This window comes from Rhea pennata, chromosome 6, assembly GCF_028389875.1.
Source record: "Rhea pennata isolate bPtePen1 chromosome 6, bPtePen1.pri, whole genome shotgun sequence".
NCBI lineage: Eukaryota > Metazoa > Chordata > Aves > Rheiformes > Rheidae > Rhea > Rhea pennata.
In genome coordinates this window covers 25,767,576-25,784,207 of record NC_084668.1, presented here as the reverse complement: position 1 = coordinate 25,784,207, position 16,632 = coordinate 25,767,576, and the positions used below count along the sequence as shown (strand labels likewise).

General features: G+C 38.5%; 1 protein-coding gene across 5 annotated transcripts in view; it reads right to left on the bottom strand.

Annotated features, from left to right (window-relative positions):
• Positions 1-5,286: 5,286 nt before the first annotated feature.
• Positions 5,287-16,632, bottom strand: part of OSBPL6 (oxysterol binding protein like 6) — a 104,116-nt gene continuing 92,770 nt past the window's right edge. For all 5 annotated transcript variants that reach the window (XM_062578206.1, XM_062578205.1, XM_062578207.1 and 2 more), the window contains one exon: positions 5,287-16,042. In XM_062578206.1, the coding sequence (XP_062434190.1) occupies positions 15,934-16,042 (109 nt within the window). In that variant the 3' untranslated portion in view covers positions 5,287-15,933. The remainder of the gene's footprint in view (positions 16,043-16,632) is intronic.

The window sequence follows — 16,632 nt, the reverse complement described above, 5'->3', positions numbered from 1 at the left end:
AAATGAGTTTACTGGGGCTCAGATACTAAAGTTAAGCTGAAATTTAGAAAATGGGATTTAGAGGAAGAAACAAGTTGAAAATACTTAGTACAGAAGACGAATAACAAGACACTTCTCTTCATACACTGTTTGCCAGATCTCCTGACTTAAGTGCCTTTGAGTTACATTTACTAAATTTTACAAAAGAACACCTATACGAATGTAACATCTAAAAAAACTAGCAAAATAAAATGCTGTTGAAAAATCACTTGCCAAATTCCATCATTTCCCAGCAGATGGCATGAGTATTTCCTTAGAAAGCAATGGTCTGAGCAACATAGATCTTGTCATATTTCAGTAGGTAACAAAAATAACATGAATTATGGGACCATATATGGAGCATAACGGAGCAGGGAAAAGAGCTACTGGATAAATTATCTCCTATCTGATATTTGGGAAAGGATGTGAAACAGTTCAAAGCTAATTTTTAACATAAAGAATTCTGGAAGCCATAATGTGGAAAACACTTAAATAGGAGAAAAGGAAAAAATATTAGAAAAATCTGATCTGCTGCTCTTGGAGCATTGATACAGTTTACATAGACATGCTATGCTGATTCAAGAGATGATAGTCGAATTGTGTGTATCATGCATATCACGAAAATACATGCGATGTAGTGTGATGGCCTATTAGTGCGTGCTGTGTGTGTGCATATCCACGCTTGACATTCGGGGGGCATATCTGGGGTGCAGCAGGGATGTCTTGGGAAACTCGTCAGGAGAAAAAAGTTACTACTCAACTGAGGAAAAGTCCAGCAATTATTCAAAACACTATTTACATACAGCTACTGGCAGAACAGGGAGAACAGCAAGGCTGTGTTATAGCATAGCTGAACATAGTTATCAAATATATATTGGACAGTACTGCTGACATGGTGGGCTCCTACCTGGTCTTGACATAGTTTGCTCTGGTACTGGGCTCTGTTAGCCTGACGCTCACAATGATTGCTGCTCACAATACATTACATTATTGAGAGACCATGGAGGGAAGAAAAATCATTTAAAACAAGAAGAAAGTCATTTAAAACAACATGAAAGCTTTCAGAAGAGATAGCTTTAGCAGAGATACTTCCATGTTGGATTTTTCCTGATATAATTCAAGCGCAGTGAAACTTTAAAATCAATTCACAAATGCTATTTTAATTATGCAGTATACTGGAACAAGGAAATCAGCTACGGTTAGATATTTATTTTGTGCAGATTTATTGCATTAAGCTCTCATGTATGTATACAGATATTATAACTATTTCCTCTATAATACCATTTTCTTCAGGGTTACAGCTCAATTAAACCCTGTTGGAGCCTCCTTCTCCTCTTTGTCACAGAATAGACTGTGATAATACATATTCATAGGCCACGCTGCAATATAACAAGGTGGACCTCCTGCTACGAGGCGCTGTATTACAACCTGACACTTGCCCAGCAATCATGGTATTAGAAGTTGCACTTTGTAAGTATTACATGAATCAAAGGCTACAAGATGTGCAGTTCAACTTACTTCTCGATGCCTTTCGGTTGACGTTATCCCCCTTTCACCTTTAGACTAGCAACATCTGTTGACTTGACGAAAATGAAACATGTTGCACGTCTGGCTCCTTCCCTGCCTTCCCACTACAGCAGTGTTAATGAGGAAAAGGAAACACAAAAGAGATTAAGGAGCGTATGTTCTGGTGATAGTCTCTTCCACAGACTTACCTTTCAGTTTTCAGAGCTTTGATCACAAAAGGGCAGAGACTACTCGATCTGCATTTCAAGTGTGCGTCTTCTAATAACATATTAAACGTCTAGATCTATTGCCAGTTGAAGTGTCTGAAATATCCCAGCTTCTGCTCCTCTGTAATTGCCCTTATTTTGTACGCAGTATTTTGAATGGGCAGATGGACGTGTTAGCTATAAAGTATTGAATAGTAAGAAATGCAAAAGTAGTACTCCACAGAGAGGCTTGAAAAGAGAGCAAGTTTGCATTTTAACTTATTAACAGTAAGGAGTGGATACATCCTTCAGCCGAGAGAAATGGTCTGTCGTTTGCTTACATACACCCTACTCACGTACAACAAAGCTATTTTCATCTACTAATACTGGGTTAGTGAAGACAAATCTGGAAACAAGCAAGCTCACGCGATCCAGGGTAGATTTAATGCTGCCCTTCCTTTGGAAGACGCTGCCCCAATGGCTAAACCCTTTTGCCAGTATCACTGAGTGGGTGAGCGCCAGCCCTGGGGCTTCAACACCCACCTGGACCGGGATGCAGAACAGGAGCTGCTGCATCACAACGCCTCGAGAAAGGCCACACAGCAGTCTTTGACTACCATAATGTAAGTAGTCCATGTTAATCCGTCTGATGTGCATTGGTACAGTTATCTCTGGGCAGTACTTTCTTCAGCAGCAGCATATCCTGTTGCTTGTTTCTTCTCCTTAAGCTTTAATCTGAGTAGGAGACTAGGAGTGGGCTTACTTTTGGCATTGCCACTAGTTGTTCTGCAGCACCGGACAATTAACCTCAGTCTTACGAAACCTACTGTATCTGGCTGTGCTGATGTATCACTTCCCTGAGCAGGACACTGCAAGAACTGACTCATATTTACAAAGTACTTTCAAATCTTTTTGAGAATATATACAAATTAGACAAAAAATAGGTGTTTGTAGGGCATTCAAAAGTCTGTATCCCCTTTCACAGCTACACCTATTCTTATTCATCGTGGGTTTTTTCACACTACAAGAATACTTCCTCATCTAGTTCCCTAGATTTTGTTTTTCCCTTTTCACACATGTAGGCATAAAATAAGCAGACACTTGAGCGGTTTCCTGATAGCAAACATTTTAACAGACAGCTGACACACTCAGGCTGCTTTTTATGCTTGGTGACAGGAATATTCTGAATAAGGACGTTGTGCTGGGTTGGCTGATCAGCATTTAAGTTGAATCAGCGCTTGAACTGGAGTTAAAGAATGTGTTTTATCACCCCAGCTTGTTTGACTGCTAAATGTAATGCCAAGCTCGCAAAAATAACCTACTTAAGGAGGAACTAACTTAAAAGATATTTCTATACCTTATATTTTAGCAGTTAAAAAAAAGATAACTTGAATGTCCCTACTTACAGTCCAAAAACTCTAGTTTTTGGAAACGTGTATAATTTTTCTCTTCTTCACTGACTTGTCAAAAAACCTGCTCGAGAAAGCTAGGGAAGCAGTTAAATCTGAGTGAGTAATAAGTCTCATTATTTTGTCCAAGAAAGGTGATATGTGCCCAGACACTCAGCAACTAAAAAAGCATATACATATTTGATTTTTACTGCGGAAAAAGGCATGTGAAAGGTAAGCCAGACACTGAGTACATATGCAATCCTAATCACATGTGAAAACTGTATTCACGCCCGATTCATGTCTGTAACGCGTTTTTCTGCACCGTTTAACCACCCCTGTTGAATTCCTTTTAAATTTACCCTTAACAGAGAGCGCAGCTCAAAACACGTCCTGGGATGCCGAACTTAACCTGCCTCTTAGCCTGCTACAGCTTCGACGCGACTCGCAGAATGGGGAAGCGCAGTCCAAACCCAAGCCGCTTTTGCGGGACATTCTGTAGATCTTTACCGGCTTTGAGTCAAAACAGACTCACCACTCGGTCCAAAATAGGTTACAGTACACTTCCTCAGCTAGCCCACGGTGTCTCATTAGTTTTGAGCGGTATTTCCATTCATCTTCTTTTAATCTCATTTAGTAACGACTACTTAATAGAAAAAACGATACTGCATATTCAGGTCCACGAACAGCCAAAATTGCGCAGTTACGGTAGGCTTTAACATTTAGAGCATCTTCAGTATTTACCAAGCTAGCAAGGACTCGAAGAACGGCGTGCCTCGGCACGCTGGGCGGGCACCGCGGCGCCAGAGCAGCCGCGCGCGGCAGCAGCGGGACGGGCACCGGCGTCCCGCGGGCAGCCGCTCCGGCCGAGCCGGGACGCGGCCCGGGCAGCAGCGTCCCGCGCCGCCCGCCCGCCCGCCCGCGGCCCCGGCGCGCTACCTTCTCTCTCCCGGCTAGATTGAATTTTAATGTAAAACTGACTTCCGTACTCGGAGTAGCAGTTTTTACGTTAAGTTGGATGTCCAAACACAAAAAAGGGTCCTGCTGCCTCACCGGCCTCCCCCACGCTCATCTGTTCCAGCAGTGTTTGTGGGTTGTTCTTCCCTCTCCAACCCATTCAGTAGCGACAAGTAACTTTCCATACCCAAGCACAGCGATTTTGCTGAGTAAGTGTCATTGAGAAAAGGCAGGTTCGTTCTGCCAAGCATTCAGGGGCAGAGCATGGATCCCAGCTACCTAAATGTGAGACCGGACCTAAATCCCAGTACAAGACCTGTTCAGCCGCGAGCAAGCTCCCAGCACGCTGCCGGGCACTGAGCATCCGTTCAGGTAAGATCAAATCTGTACTCTGCAGCATAAAAAAGCGCGGTGCCAGGCATGAAAGAAGTGTTTTCCGTTCTTTTGCTGTTGCTTCCACGCAGGTTGCGTTCCAGACTGTTGGAACATTTGTTCTTTCCTTTATCATGCCAAGAAACAACAAAACTCCCTAAATTCTCCTCCAAAACATACTGTTTGCTGCTATGCTTTAAATAAAATGTAATTGAGATTGAAGGACTGAACAATTCACAAGAAAATATAACGGAAAAATTCTACACTCTGTTGCTTTTCCAAGAAGATGCCAGAAGAGGTAGGTGTCTGGTAGGGTTTTTTCCTTCACTTTCATGCCTCTTTTTCCCCAAGTTTATTAGAGATCACCAGGAGCCCATTTTCCTTAAACCCTCTCACAACACTTTAGAAGCATACTGCAAGCTTTAATCATAAAAAGCAGCTTGAAGGGGAAAAAAAGAAGAGGCTCTTACCAGCTGCAGCATGAAGATAAAACTGGGAACTGCCAACAAGAAAATTATCTTCTCTGAGACTGCAGCAGGTAGCTCCTGACAGATTTAAAGGAACTGCACCGAGAGTCACGTGGGAAAAGTTTTATAAAAATAACCCTGCAGTGAAGACGGTTAGAAAGGAAGAGGATGATGATTCTCAGAAGCCGCTGTTCTGGCATTATCACTGCCACTATCACCCACCTGTATAAAGTCAACCTGTACAACGATATTTAAATGGTGAGATCAACAGTTAATTCACTGAACTAGCTACAAACAGTTCCCTCAAAAATCCTATTCTGAAGTGACTGAGACAGTTCTTATATTAATAAATCAGAACAGAGATGACAGCAGTTTAAACAGTGTACATTGAGATTTATTAGAACAAGCACTAATAGCAGCAGTGTACAGTGATGGAGACAACGTACTGTATGCACTGAACAATAATAATTATACAATTGCACTTCTTCAGAGATCTATTAGAAAATGCTTTTCAGTAAACAGTTTCCCAAATCTAGCATTGTTTGGATTTGCCTCTGAGGAAAAAAATACAAAAAATATGCTTTTTGTTTTTTGGTAAGGCATTAGCAACATTCATTGGCAGGCTAAACAAGTCATTTGTACATGCATTATCCAATTACATTGCAACAGGTAAAAGAGCATCACGTTTCCTCAAAAACTAGAATTGAGAGTGTGTTTTTTGACACAATATCCAGGTATATCTGACTCAGCCTGAAAGAAACAGGTGGCATCTTTCGTTACATTTTAGAGCACAACATAAAGTACAATATAGCCGAGTTCACCTTCATTTCCTAGGAGAAGCTGTAGGACCTCCCTCAGTCGGAGCTGGCATTATGGGTATTGTGTTCACCACATACTGCACTGGAATAAATTCTTAATTAAATGAATTTCTCTTGTTTATTATTCCCCCCACCACTACCGCCTCCTCAAATCATGTGGCCAACAGATGCTCCTGTTGCCAAAGGCCTGAAATCAACATCCGCTACTGTATGAGCTTGTTATTTATTGCATCGGAGGTAGTCAGCGCGAGGCCTCATCTGCATTCGGCATTGCTACAACAGGATGTTCAAAACCTGCTACTAGTGCAAAGACACAGAGTACGTGCGCTGCAGCTGCGTAACGCGGGAACTTAAACCGCTTCCTTACCGCTCCATCCTGGCTAGCAAACAGGCTCAATCTCTGAAGTAGCCAGAGAACTCAATATACCAAAAAAAGCAATTCTGTATGTGCTAACGCCTAAAGGGAGAGAGGGGAGGCACTTTCTCACATTCATGCTGTTGTGGGCTGCGACCAGGAGCACGCTCTTAGTCAGCCACCCCCCTTCTGCAAATCGGAAGGACAAGTCAGAGTCTCCTTTCCTCACTGGCACACAGCACCAGCAACCCTCACTCCGGGCTGGCACCGTCCTGCGGGAAAGCTCAGGAAAACGGGGAGAGGAATTGCAAATGGTATTACAGCTCAGCTCGCCAGAGTAAGACATGTTCTTATAAACTCAGTCACTGATGTCGTCTCCTGTTCTTTCTTACAAATGTCATACGTAATTGAATTTCACAGAAGGTAAAGTTAACCGACTTTTAAATACTACAAGAGCAAGGTCCCAAAATGCAGGAGAGGCAATGGAAAGTCAAACATACTAGCTCTGACTGGCAAGCAGTCAAACCTGCTGTGCTTCAGGCTTTCAACTTCCACGAGGCAGTGCACTTTTAAAATACAGCTTAAGCTTAACTAGTTGAATACCTAGGTCTGACTGTTCATACTAGGCCTAAAGTTGAAATACAGTTTTGGCAGCTAGATGCCCACTCACACGGAGGCTCACTGAGTTCAATGGAGACCCAACAGGAGCTCAGCCTCCTCTGCTGAAATGCTCATTTGTTTAAGGATGTAAGGATTAAAAATGAAGTGTTATAAAGCCTGGTGTAACCATTATTTTGACTTCTTAGGAGTGTCAGTGTTGAGTCTTTTTATTCGAACATTAATATCTGCATCTTTTTCAACTGCATTCAACGCGACTGTCTGCAAGATGTATGTTTAAATATATATTGATGCGTGTGCAAGATCAGAGTCCAAGAAGAGGAAGAAGAAAAAAATCTTGAGATGGGCATTGTTGATTAACTCTTGCATTTGAAATAAAAGCCTACAGGTTACAATTTCTATATTGCAAATCTATCTATGTTTTTTTCTTAACTGTTGATGCTTAGTAACTGTAAGCCACAGAGGTGCTTTTACAGACACAATTATAGTCAGTATTTGGAAATACGGAATTAACAAGATGTAAAGAATTATCATCCTGAAAGGCCTTTCAAACTTTTCCAGCATAACTGCACGCATTTGCAAGCCCACAACCAAGATCAGGTTCTTCTTTTCTTTTTTATGTTAAATTACTGAATGTAGTATGAAGGCTCGCATTTACAGCTTTAAAAATTGCAATACTTTAAATACTTTATACAGTTTTCAAAACAAAGATTTGCAAATCAACTGAATTTTCTATTGAGTTACTTAGAAATTATGGCACTGAATTTTTTAGCATCCTTTAGCATCCTTATGTTTTATGGAAGTCCACAATGAACTTCTGAGCACAAAATGAAGTGATGTAGGTGAGGTTTAATGCTTTCTCTACCTTTTTTTCTTTCCCTCAAGTAGCAGTTTTCTATTGCTTTCAAAAAACAGAAAAATTCTTATCTGGTGCATCTATGTGCACAGACCCTTTGCAGTTGCAGTCTATTATTTCCCTCAGAATAGTCATTGTCTACTGGTATTTAAAAGTAGCACTGACTCTACATGCTCACCTTCTAGAAAGAAACTACATTATCTGCCTTTAAAATTCATCTTGAAAAGTGTGAAGCAAGTTTCTGTACATATTTCTAAATTTTATAAAACAGCACAACCCCACTGGAAAGATTCAGAGAATCTCCTTTTACAAGGATGTTATGCAAAGAGGTGTACAAGAAAGCAACAGATCTGGGTTTCACACAGGGATATGGGCGATCATCAGAGAATGCTCTTTTCGCTATTCATGTTTTCACTTTCTGGCCTGCTAAGTGGCTGTTTACCATCTATAATTAAATGCCATTAAAACTAATGCAGCCCAGTAAAGCAATGTAAATTGACTACTTATCTAAACCTTACTTTTATATGGGATTCTAAAAGATCAGGGTACAAATTCTGGAATTTTACACTTCACATGTGTGTGCATGGGATCTAACCTCACCAAAAAAGTATGACATTATTTCAAATTCATATTAACTGTGCAAAAAAGGAGAGAAAATACGGAATGTTATGCTGTTGAAATGTTCAGAAAATATAATCCAACAAACATAATTATACAAAGGGAGGTAGATAAAGACTTTAAGACAACAATCTTGATACCAGTTAAAAAAAGAAAATATCTTAATATCCTAATATAGAACTATCATAATGATCTCTCTGGATGTCTCAGTAGTTTAATTTTAGTATGGCTTTTTATATGCTGAATACAGCATCCTCTTCAGACAACCTAGCAGTAACAGTAAAGAGCAAGCAGTTTGTTGTGTGTTTTGGTGAAGGAAAAGATTTCTGACATCAGATGCTAACAGCCTGATTTCTTGCTGGGTTTATAGTACATAACATACACTTAAATCAATATACAAAGAAACAAAGAATCCCATCCAGAAAAGTCCACTGGTATCTCTTTTTGGTCCAAGGATGAAAGTTTAGCGATGAGCATTATAGGTCTGCCTTGCTCCAAGAGCTGGAGATTTAGCAAGATCTGAGCATTAGTTGCAAAATAAAGCAATCATTCTTCAAGTTTGTGGAGCTCTAAACATTGTTTTATTTTTAAACTCAGACTTGGCATGTAATTTGTTCTTAGTGAGGAATGAATGTTTGAAAATAATTTGTTTAGAAATAATTCTAAACGAATAAGAACAGTGCTTCTGCTTATTAGAGTGAAAGCTTGAGTAAGCTAGAAGCTGCCATCTTCGAATTTATGCCTGCATACCAAAATTTATTTCTCAGTTCGCAGTCAAGTCTTGTCAGTCACTCAGGTGAAAATAAAATTTACTGCAAAACTACTGAGTATGCTATACTACATTTCAACCACTAACGGACACCAGTAACACTTACTTCAATAATAGACCCAATTCCTTACCTCCTATTGAAATGACAGTTTTCATTGTCTTGACTTCAAGACAGGTTACTGACGCAGATTAGATCTATTTATGTGTGATTTATAATTGGCAATGCAGTCTCAAGGCATTTTTACAACATATTAAGCAAATGCAAAGATCTCATCTGAATTTATTCAACAGAGTTAGAAAAGCTATTCAGAATTCTCCTTTATCTGGCAGAAACTGAGGATTAAACATTAGCTAACATTAACCAATTTGGAGTAACCAATGACGATTAACGAAGCTAACATTAGCTTGGTTAATATTAATTTCATATTCCTTGCCCAGGTAAATTTAACAAAGAAAGAGAGAGAATATCCAACACAAGATTACAAGACAAGAAATCTTAGACTCCTTAGACACTGTCTGCCCTCTGAGGACCTGACAAGGCAACCCTGGGCTCTAGTTGCCAGAACTGTAATGCTAAATGGTAGCTGAGTTTAACAGAAAGATGTTGTGTATGTGGCCAAACTGACGGGCCCAAGGAGCAAGTACCTCAAGGAAAAGGAATCATTCTGGTTGAACACTCATCACAGCAAGTATTGCTCTTTTATAGAACTTGCATTATTAGGATACTCAGGGTATAAAAGATTATGCTACCCACTTCTGCCTTTTGAAACAATCTGCTCAGCTCTTTCCTCTTTGCATCCCTAATGACTGGGGCCAGCAAGATTAGAAGTTCACATATGACATCCTAAACACCATTATCCTCTTTCACTAATACAGACCATTACAAATAGTAATAAACATGGAAATATCTTTTAGTGTTTCACAGGAGACAACATCTGGATCATTCCTCAGGGAGTATAAATAGGCAGCTTTACCACATGTCCAGAATATGCAAGACAGACTATATTACGTGGTGTTGAAGATATATTCCAGTTTTATGGTTCCCTTATTTTTAAAACAAGTAATTCTCTTTGTTCACATTAGCAACATACCTTCAGCCAAATGCTGTCTACAGTCATTGTTATTTATAAAAGGAATAAAAGCTTCCTTTCACGTTCAAAATTCTTTCTGAGCAATGAGTAAAATCCTTCATTTTTCCATGCTGTCATTGATCAGTGGAAAGTAAAAGTGTATTAACACATCCATCCTGAAACTGAATTCACAGCTGCTCTGACATCTCAGTTAATAAGGGCTAGAAAACTATTTTTTAATAACTTCGTGCCACTGAGAACTGCTGTGTCTAGTTTCATGGTTCTCCACTGTAGTCTCTCCCTCCTTTTCCTTTTTTCAGGTTTGTCAAAGATCATAAGGGAGGGAAAAACATTTTTGAAACATGATGGATTATAATACAACAAAAGTTGACAAAGGAGGAGATAGGCATATAAAACATCTACTTTTTAACTTTTTAAAGTTACCTTTTAAACGTGCAGGACACCATATTAAAAAAAATCCTTTAAAGGAGGTTTATAAAGACATTTTTCAATTTAGAAAATTTAGCTTATGTCAAAGCTAATGAACATCAAAGCTGTTTTACATTCTCTAAAGAATGCTTTACCTTTTGTAAGTAGACCCCTTACAGCATAGCATACAAAAAGAAAACCAACTGCTTTAAATTATTCATTTATTTCAGTTTACTCAGATTTGTAAAATTCTTGTGGATGGTATTCACTATTCTGAGGGAGCCCAGGGAGATAGCCTCCCTAGGAATAATTAAATCTTTATGGGCACACTTAGTCTAGATTCTTCTGTCAAAAAAAAAACAAAAACAAAAACAAAAATCCCAAGCCCTCCTCCTTCCTCTCCCCCTGCCCCAACTCTCTCCATGAAACTCACTGTCATCTTCTGAGTGATACAGGAATTAAAACAAAAAAAGGCAGGTATGGTAAAGTAGAAAATTAAACTACTTTTATACTAAAGATACTTCCGCAATTTTGAGCAGATTGACAAGGAATATTAGTCACAACTGTATCCCTGAGCACCATGATTTTTGTCATTATGTGCTTAAAAGAATAAATTAAAGTTTTCTACAATTTTGACACTTATTACTTAATGATGGACAACAACAAAACATTAGATAATATTTTCAGCCCTAACATTTTCAGCTGCTAAAACAAGCAGTTAAGACACAGTTAGTTTTGCTGGCTTTCTGCAAGGTCTGTGTATAGCACATCTTGACCAGCTAGGGCATTCTGATGTTTCTTAATCATTTTTGTCAATATTAATCTTTTTTCCTTAGCTGGGCTGAACTCTGTTTAACTTAATACCTCCTGTCATTTAGTGTATGAATACACATGCCTTTCTCCTACACAGGCCTTATTAACTTCAGGTAGATCTAACTTTAAAAGTCTCCCTTTGCTTTCATTATGTACCTCCAGTGTCAGTAGCAATACCTAAAATAGAGTTAATTCCTCTGAATACTACTGCATGAAGTGCCAACTGCACTTTGAGCAGCTAATGTTGGTAACACCAGGCAGAACTCCAAAATCTTTTAAAATAAGGAGACAATACAAATCTTCCCTGAAGTAAAAGACCTTTGTTAGCAAAAACAAATTTTGCAAAACTAAGGGACCATCAGCATGTGCAGCCTTCTCAAGCACCGTGTGAGCGCATGGGAACTCCTCGCCTTTCCACAGCATTTCTAAAAATTCAAGTCTGGTGAGAAATCCTAAGTGCATCCTGCTTTATCCTGGGCCCTGCTCTCCCTAGTTTGAGGAAGAGAAGAACCCATGCTATTTCCATACTGCCCAGCAAACCATGCAGGGTGCCTGGCCTCCCTGTCACAGGCTACGTTCAGGGCAGAGAAAGGAGGGCAGAGCCCAGAAGCAAACTCCTCGCACAGTACGGTGCAGCAGGCTCAGCACCGGCTCCTGGGCACGCTGCTCTAGGAAGAACTACGCCTTAAGGTTTGCACGATTTGTTTCCGTGGATCTCTAACACTGTTCAGTAGGAAATCAAGGGCATCTTTTAAAGGTAGCTTTTAAAACTGTATCGTGCGTACGTACTGCATACTTGACATCAGCCTAGTATGTGTTATTCAAATAAAAACCACAAATGCCACAAAAGATAATTCTGACTCAAAAGTTCAAAGTAAGAGAAAATGCAAAACATCATTTGTAAGAGTGTTATATTGGGAGTTTACTTCTAAAGCTAAATGCAAACATGTTTATTTCATGCAACTTATACCTGTTTAAAATTAGAATGAGTGGCTAGATGACGTTTTAATCACAGTGAGACTGTATGAAAATAGACTCATTCAATTTGTATCTCTCAGTGGGATAACAACTTCTAATATGCAGAAAAATCTGCCATCTTGTTAACAGAGATTTAAAATAGCAATGAAGCTATTTAAGTCTCCATTAAGACATTACCTTGGACGATAATAGCTAGTATTATCCTATTATATCCCCAGTACCAGAACAGGGAACAAACTAAGGTATGCTTGTAAAATATTAATTGAAAGTACCATTTACCATTGTTGATAAAGCATAAGGTTTATGTATTTCATACAGAAATGAATTTTGAAAAAAGGCATTTGAAAGCACAGGATACCTTTTTGTAGTCCAAGTTAGAAATTTTAATAGTTGACCTTTTTTTAAATATTGACTGGTTTGCACTTTCTCCTCACCTATCAAACCTAGAACAATAAAGCCTACAGAGCAGAGAAGTATTTTTTGTGCCTCTCAAAAGAAAATATTGCCAGGGTGAACGGAGTGAGCTGGGCTGAAAGCTGCCCGAGTTGTCATGCTCGAAGGGCGGGATGGCTGCCTTACCCCCGCTGGCACCAGGGACGGGGACGGTGCCGCGGGGTTGGCTCTGGGCCCTGCATCGTTCAACACCAACAGCGACCTGCCCAAGGACGTAGACTGCAGCCCTGCAACTTCAATTAGGAGGATCAGGGAACATGCCAAACAGCAGAGCGCTGACCACAAGGAGCTTCCTAAACTTGAGAACTGGGCCAGAAGACACTTTCCAAAGTTCAGTAGAGAGAAGTGCAAAGCTCTGCACCTGCACTCGATACAGGTGCTCTTTCAGAGTTGTTCAAAAATTATAGTTTGGATAGAAGCCCCCAGACCTGTCTTCTGTCAACCAATTCCCTTTAGAAAACATGTCACTGTGTCCCCCAAGGTGGCAAGAAAAAAATTAATAGAAGATTTTGCAGAGAATCCAGAGAATTCTATACTATAAGAAAATGCTTTACAGTATATTTGTTAGTGCATTTAGAATTCTGACAAAGAAAAATACCATTTTGTGATGTGTTGTTTTGCATTTCTTCTAGTTATTAATTCACTAATTAAACATTCAGTAATTTTAAAAAGTGCCTTCAATACAAAGATTTATCATATCACAGGTTTTTAAAAATTCTAATAATGTCAATGCTATTCTTCTTTCAATGAGTATCAGATAAACAGTTGTAAAAATAATTAAAGCAGTGATAGCATCTTTAGGTTCACCAGGTTTCAGTCTGCACTGCAAAGAATGGCATTCACAAAACACTAGCAAAACACTGTAAAACTCAACACCTTATCTCTGTATTTAAACTACGATCCAACTTTCAAAAAACTTGAGGACATGCAGCTCTTGTCTCTCAAATGTACTCTCAGTCATGCACAAGTAATACTTTCAAACGGCATGGTGAACCTGCTCACAGGGACTGGAACATGAGGGGCACAAATGCTTAATAATGGTATCTTTAAGGAAAGCGATATAATAATTAACTGCCATTTTGCACACAATGTGCAGATTTGATTCATAGTGTAATGCTATTAGAGCAAGTAGGAAGAAGTTAACCTAATACAGTTAAAAAACCAAAATTGATGTATTTTCATTTTTTTATAATAACCACTGAAAAACTCTGAAAGAATTCCGATCTGGTTCTATCAGCAAAGAGAACGAGATTTTTTGTTTGAATACTTCAAGGTTTTCTCTGGAACAAATCCTGTTAATCTGCACACAGTTTTTACACCAAGTATTCATAAGCAATGTTTAGTATTCAAAATTCTCATAAGTTTTATCCAATATTTTCTTTAGGCTTTCATATTTTTTCTTATAACTATGGGAAGAAAATGGAATTCATTAGTAACTAGTTGCTCTCCTATACAAGCAACGGAAGAACTAAATGCATACCAAATAATCACAGTAACCTTAGTTCTGTAAGGACCTGACTGCAAAAAGAACAGGCATGCAAAGAGCTGTGTATGTGTGGTACTCTACTGAGAACTGTTCAAGCAGCTCTCCTGGCAGGATCAGATACCTATCTGAATTTTAATTTTGTTTTATTTTATCTAGTCTTAGTACTAGAATATATCTTAAATAGAAAAAATTAAGTGCACTATGTATGCTATATATGTGAAAGACAGTAAATATATATGAAATCTAGCCTGTCCTCAGTGCTTGAATGTATAATATATGCATAAATGGACAACTGGATCATACTGTGTGAAATACATTTTTTCCCTAATAAAACTACCTTTTTTTTCTTTTATAAAATCTGCCCTCCTACTATTTAGTGCTTCAGAAATTATCAGATAGAAAGTGCCAGACCTCCTCCCTTATATATATTAAATGAGGCATAACAACACATAAGAGGCTTGGTTCTGAATCAAAAAATATAGGACCACTTTATGAAAAAAATGTAAAATATAATTTTGCATAAAAGCTATTTTGGCAACACAAGAAGTTGTTAGCTACAAAGCATGGGAGCATCTGCCCTACTCTCACACAATATTTAGGTAAGAAAAGTAGATGAGGAGAAAACAGAGCCAGTAAAGTATATGGTCTATGTAGCAGAAAATATTAGTTGTGTTCACAGTACTATCCAGCTTCTGGAGAGAAGGCAGAGACTTTCCTATGAAATGTTTCTGTGCTTTTAACACTGTTGCAAAGCTTCAGGGAATTCTAATTGTATAAACAGGGGGAAATGAGATATGTTGTGAAGCTATGTCAGATCAGTGTATAAATGATTATCACATCCCAGCCTCAGTCATTTAGAATATGAACTTTCTGACCAGCAATTCAAATGCATTTATCAAAACTGTCTCAAATTTAACCAGTCAGTAGTTTCTTTTCAGTCTGATTATACAGTCAGCTTCCCAAAGCTAAAGCATGTACAGTAGGTCTCCTTTCTCTGAAATACAGTTATTCGTCTGTCTTTTGATTTTAAATACAGGTTCTCCAATATTAATACAGTAATATCCTAGTGCTTTAAAAATCTGCCCTCCACACAGTCCTAAGCATACACATTTTAAAATGACTTACTATACTTCATACTTCATTTAAGGCATGAACAATGGCATATGAATGGGAACAGCTTCCAGAAAAGCATGTCTTACGTCTTTTTGTCACAGGTCAGTCCAAGCACATCACACCAAAGGACTAACCTGAAGCCAGAAATGACAGTGTTATAACCCAAGAGTTTTTAACAAAAATAGTTGAAACAAAATGGATTTTTCTGTTTTTTCTTCCTTTTTTTTTAAATTTAAATTACATTACTCTTAATGTCTGTTTAAAGCACCAGTTGCAGTTTTGTGTTTACCACCTCTTCCAAGTGACTTTGGATAATTCTTCCGCTTCTTTTGTTCAGAATTTTCAGCATATGAAACTTTAAAAGGTTTTTATTTATTTCTTTTTCTTTCTTTTCTCTTTTCCTTTTTTTTTTTTTTTTTTTTTTTTTTTTTTTTTAACATGGCTGCTGCAAAATTAAAAAGATCCGGAAGTGGTCAGGGGCCTGGTCTAATGCACTTTCAAAAGTCCTTTATAAAGATGAATATAAATGCAAATGATAGATTTTCTGTAGACCCACAAACCACGCTTAGCTATAAGAAACATATTGTGCATAGTTATTTTTTTCTTCAGAGAGTGATATGTTTACTAGATCTACATTCTCAGTTTACCAGAGTATGGGGATTTCTACTTTACTAAAGCCAGGATCCTTCCGCAGTTCCCAGTAGGTGTCATTGGTAACCCAGGCTTCTCTTTGATTAGCATCTACAACTTTCCTGCAGGAAAAAACAAACAAAAAAAATCCCAAACAAACAAAACCCCAAAACACACAGAAACAAAAAAGAACCAAAAAAAATAAAAGAGAGAGAGCGAGCATGTGAGTGCAAGAGGTAGAAAGAAGTTCTGACCTTACATCTCTGCACTTTTACAGCGTGAAATCAAATTTCTTGTCTCTGATCTAAGCTCAACACAGAATCTGATTTCCTATTTAAAAGGACCCCAAGAACAATCAGGAGTTTAAAAATAAATATCAATCTCTGCTTTCATCAAAAGTGAAAGATCTAGAAAGTAGCCAAACTTGCAAACCTGCAGTCTGATCTGTGTAAGCAGGTCCTAATGCCAGATGAAGCCATTTTGGCCTTAACAGATTCTGGTTCTTCTATTCAGAGGATTGCCCAAGAGATCCAGCTTGCAGAATACAAATGTTATACCATTTATACTGTTTGTCTTCTCTGCACTTTGCTTATCTTCCACCAAAAAACTGCATCAAGCACTTGAACGTTTTCATTTTTCAGTTTTGGTTTCCCATGCTAAACATGAGGCTACTGACTATCATCCTATCTGTGATGATTAGGTATTAAAAATA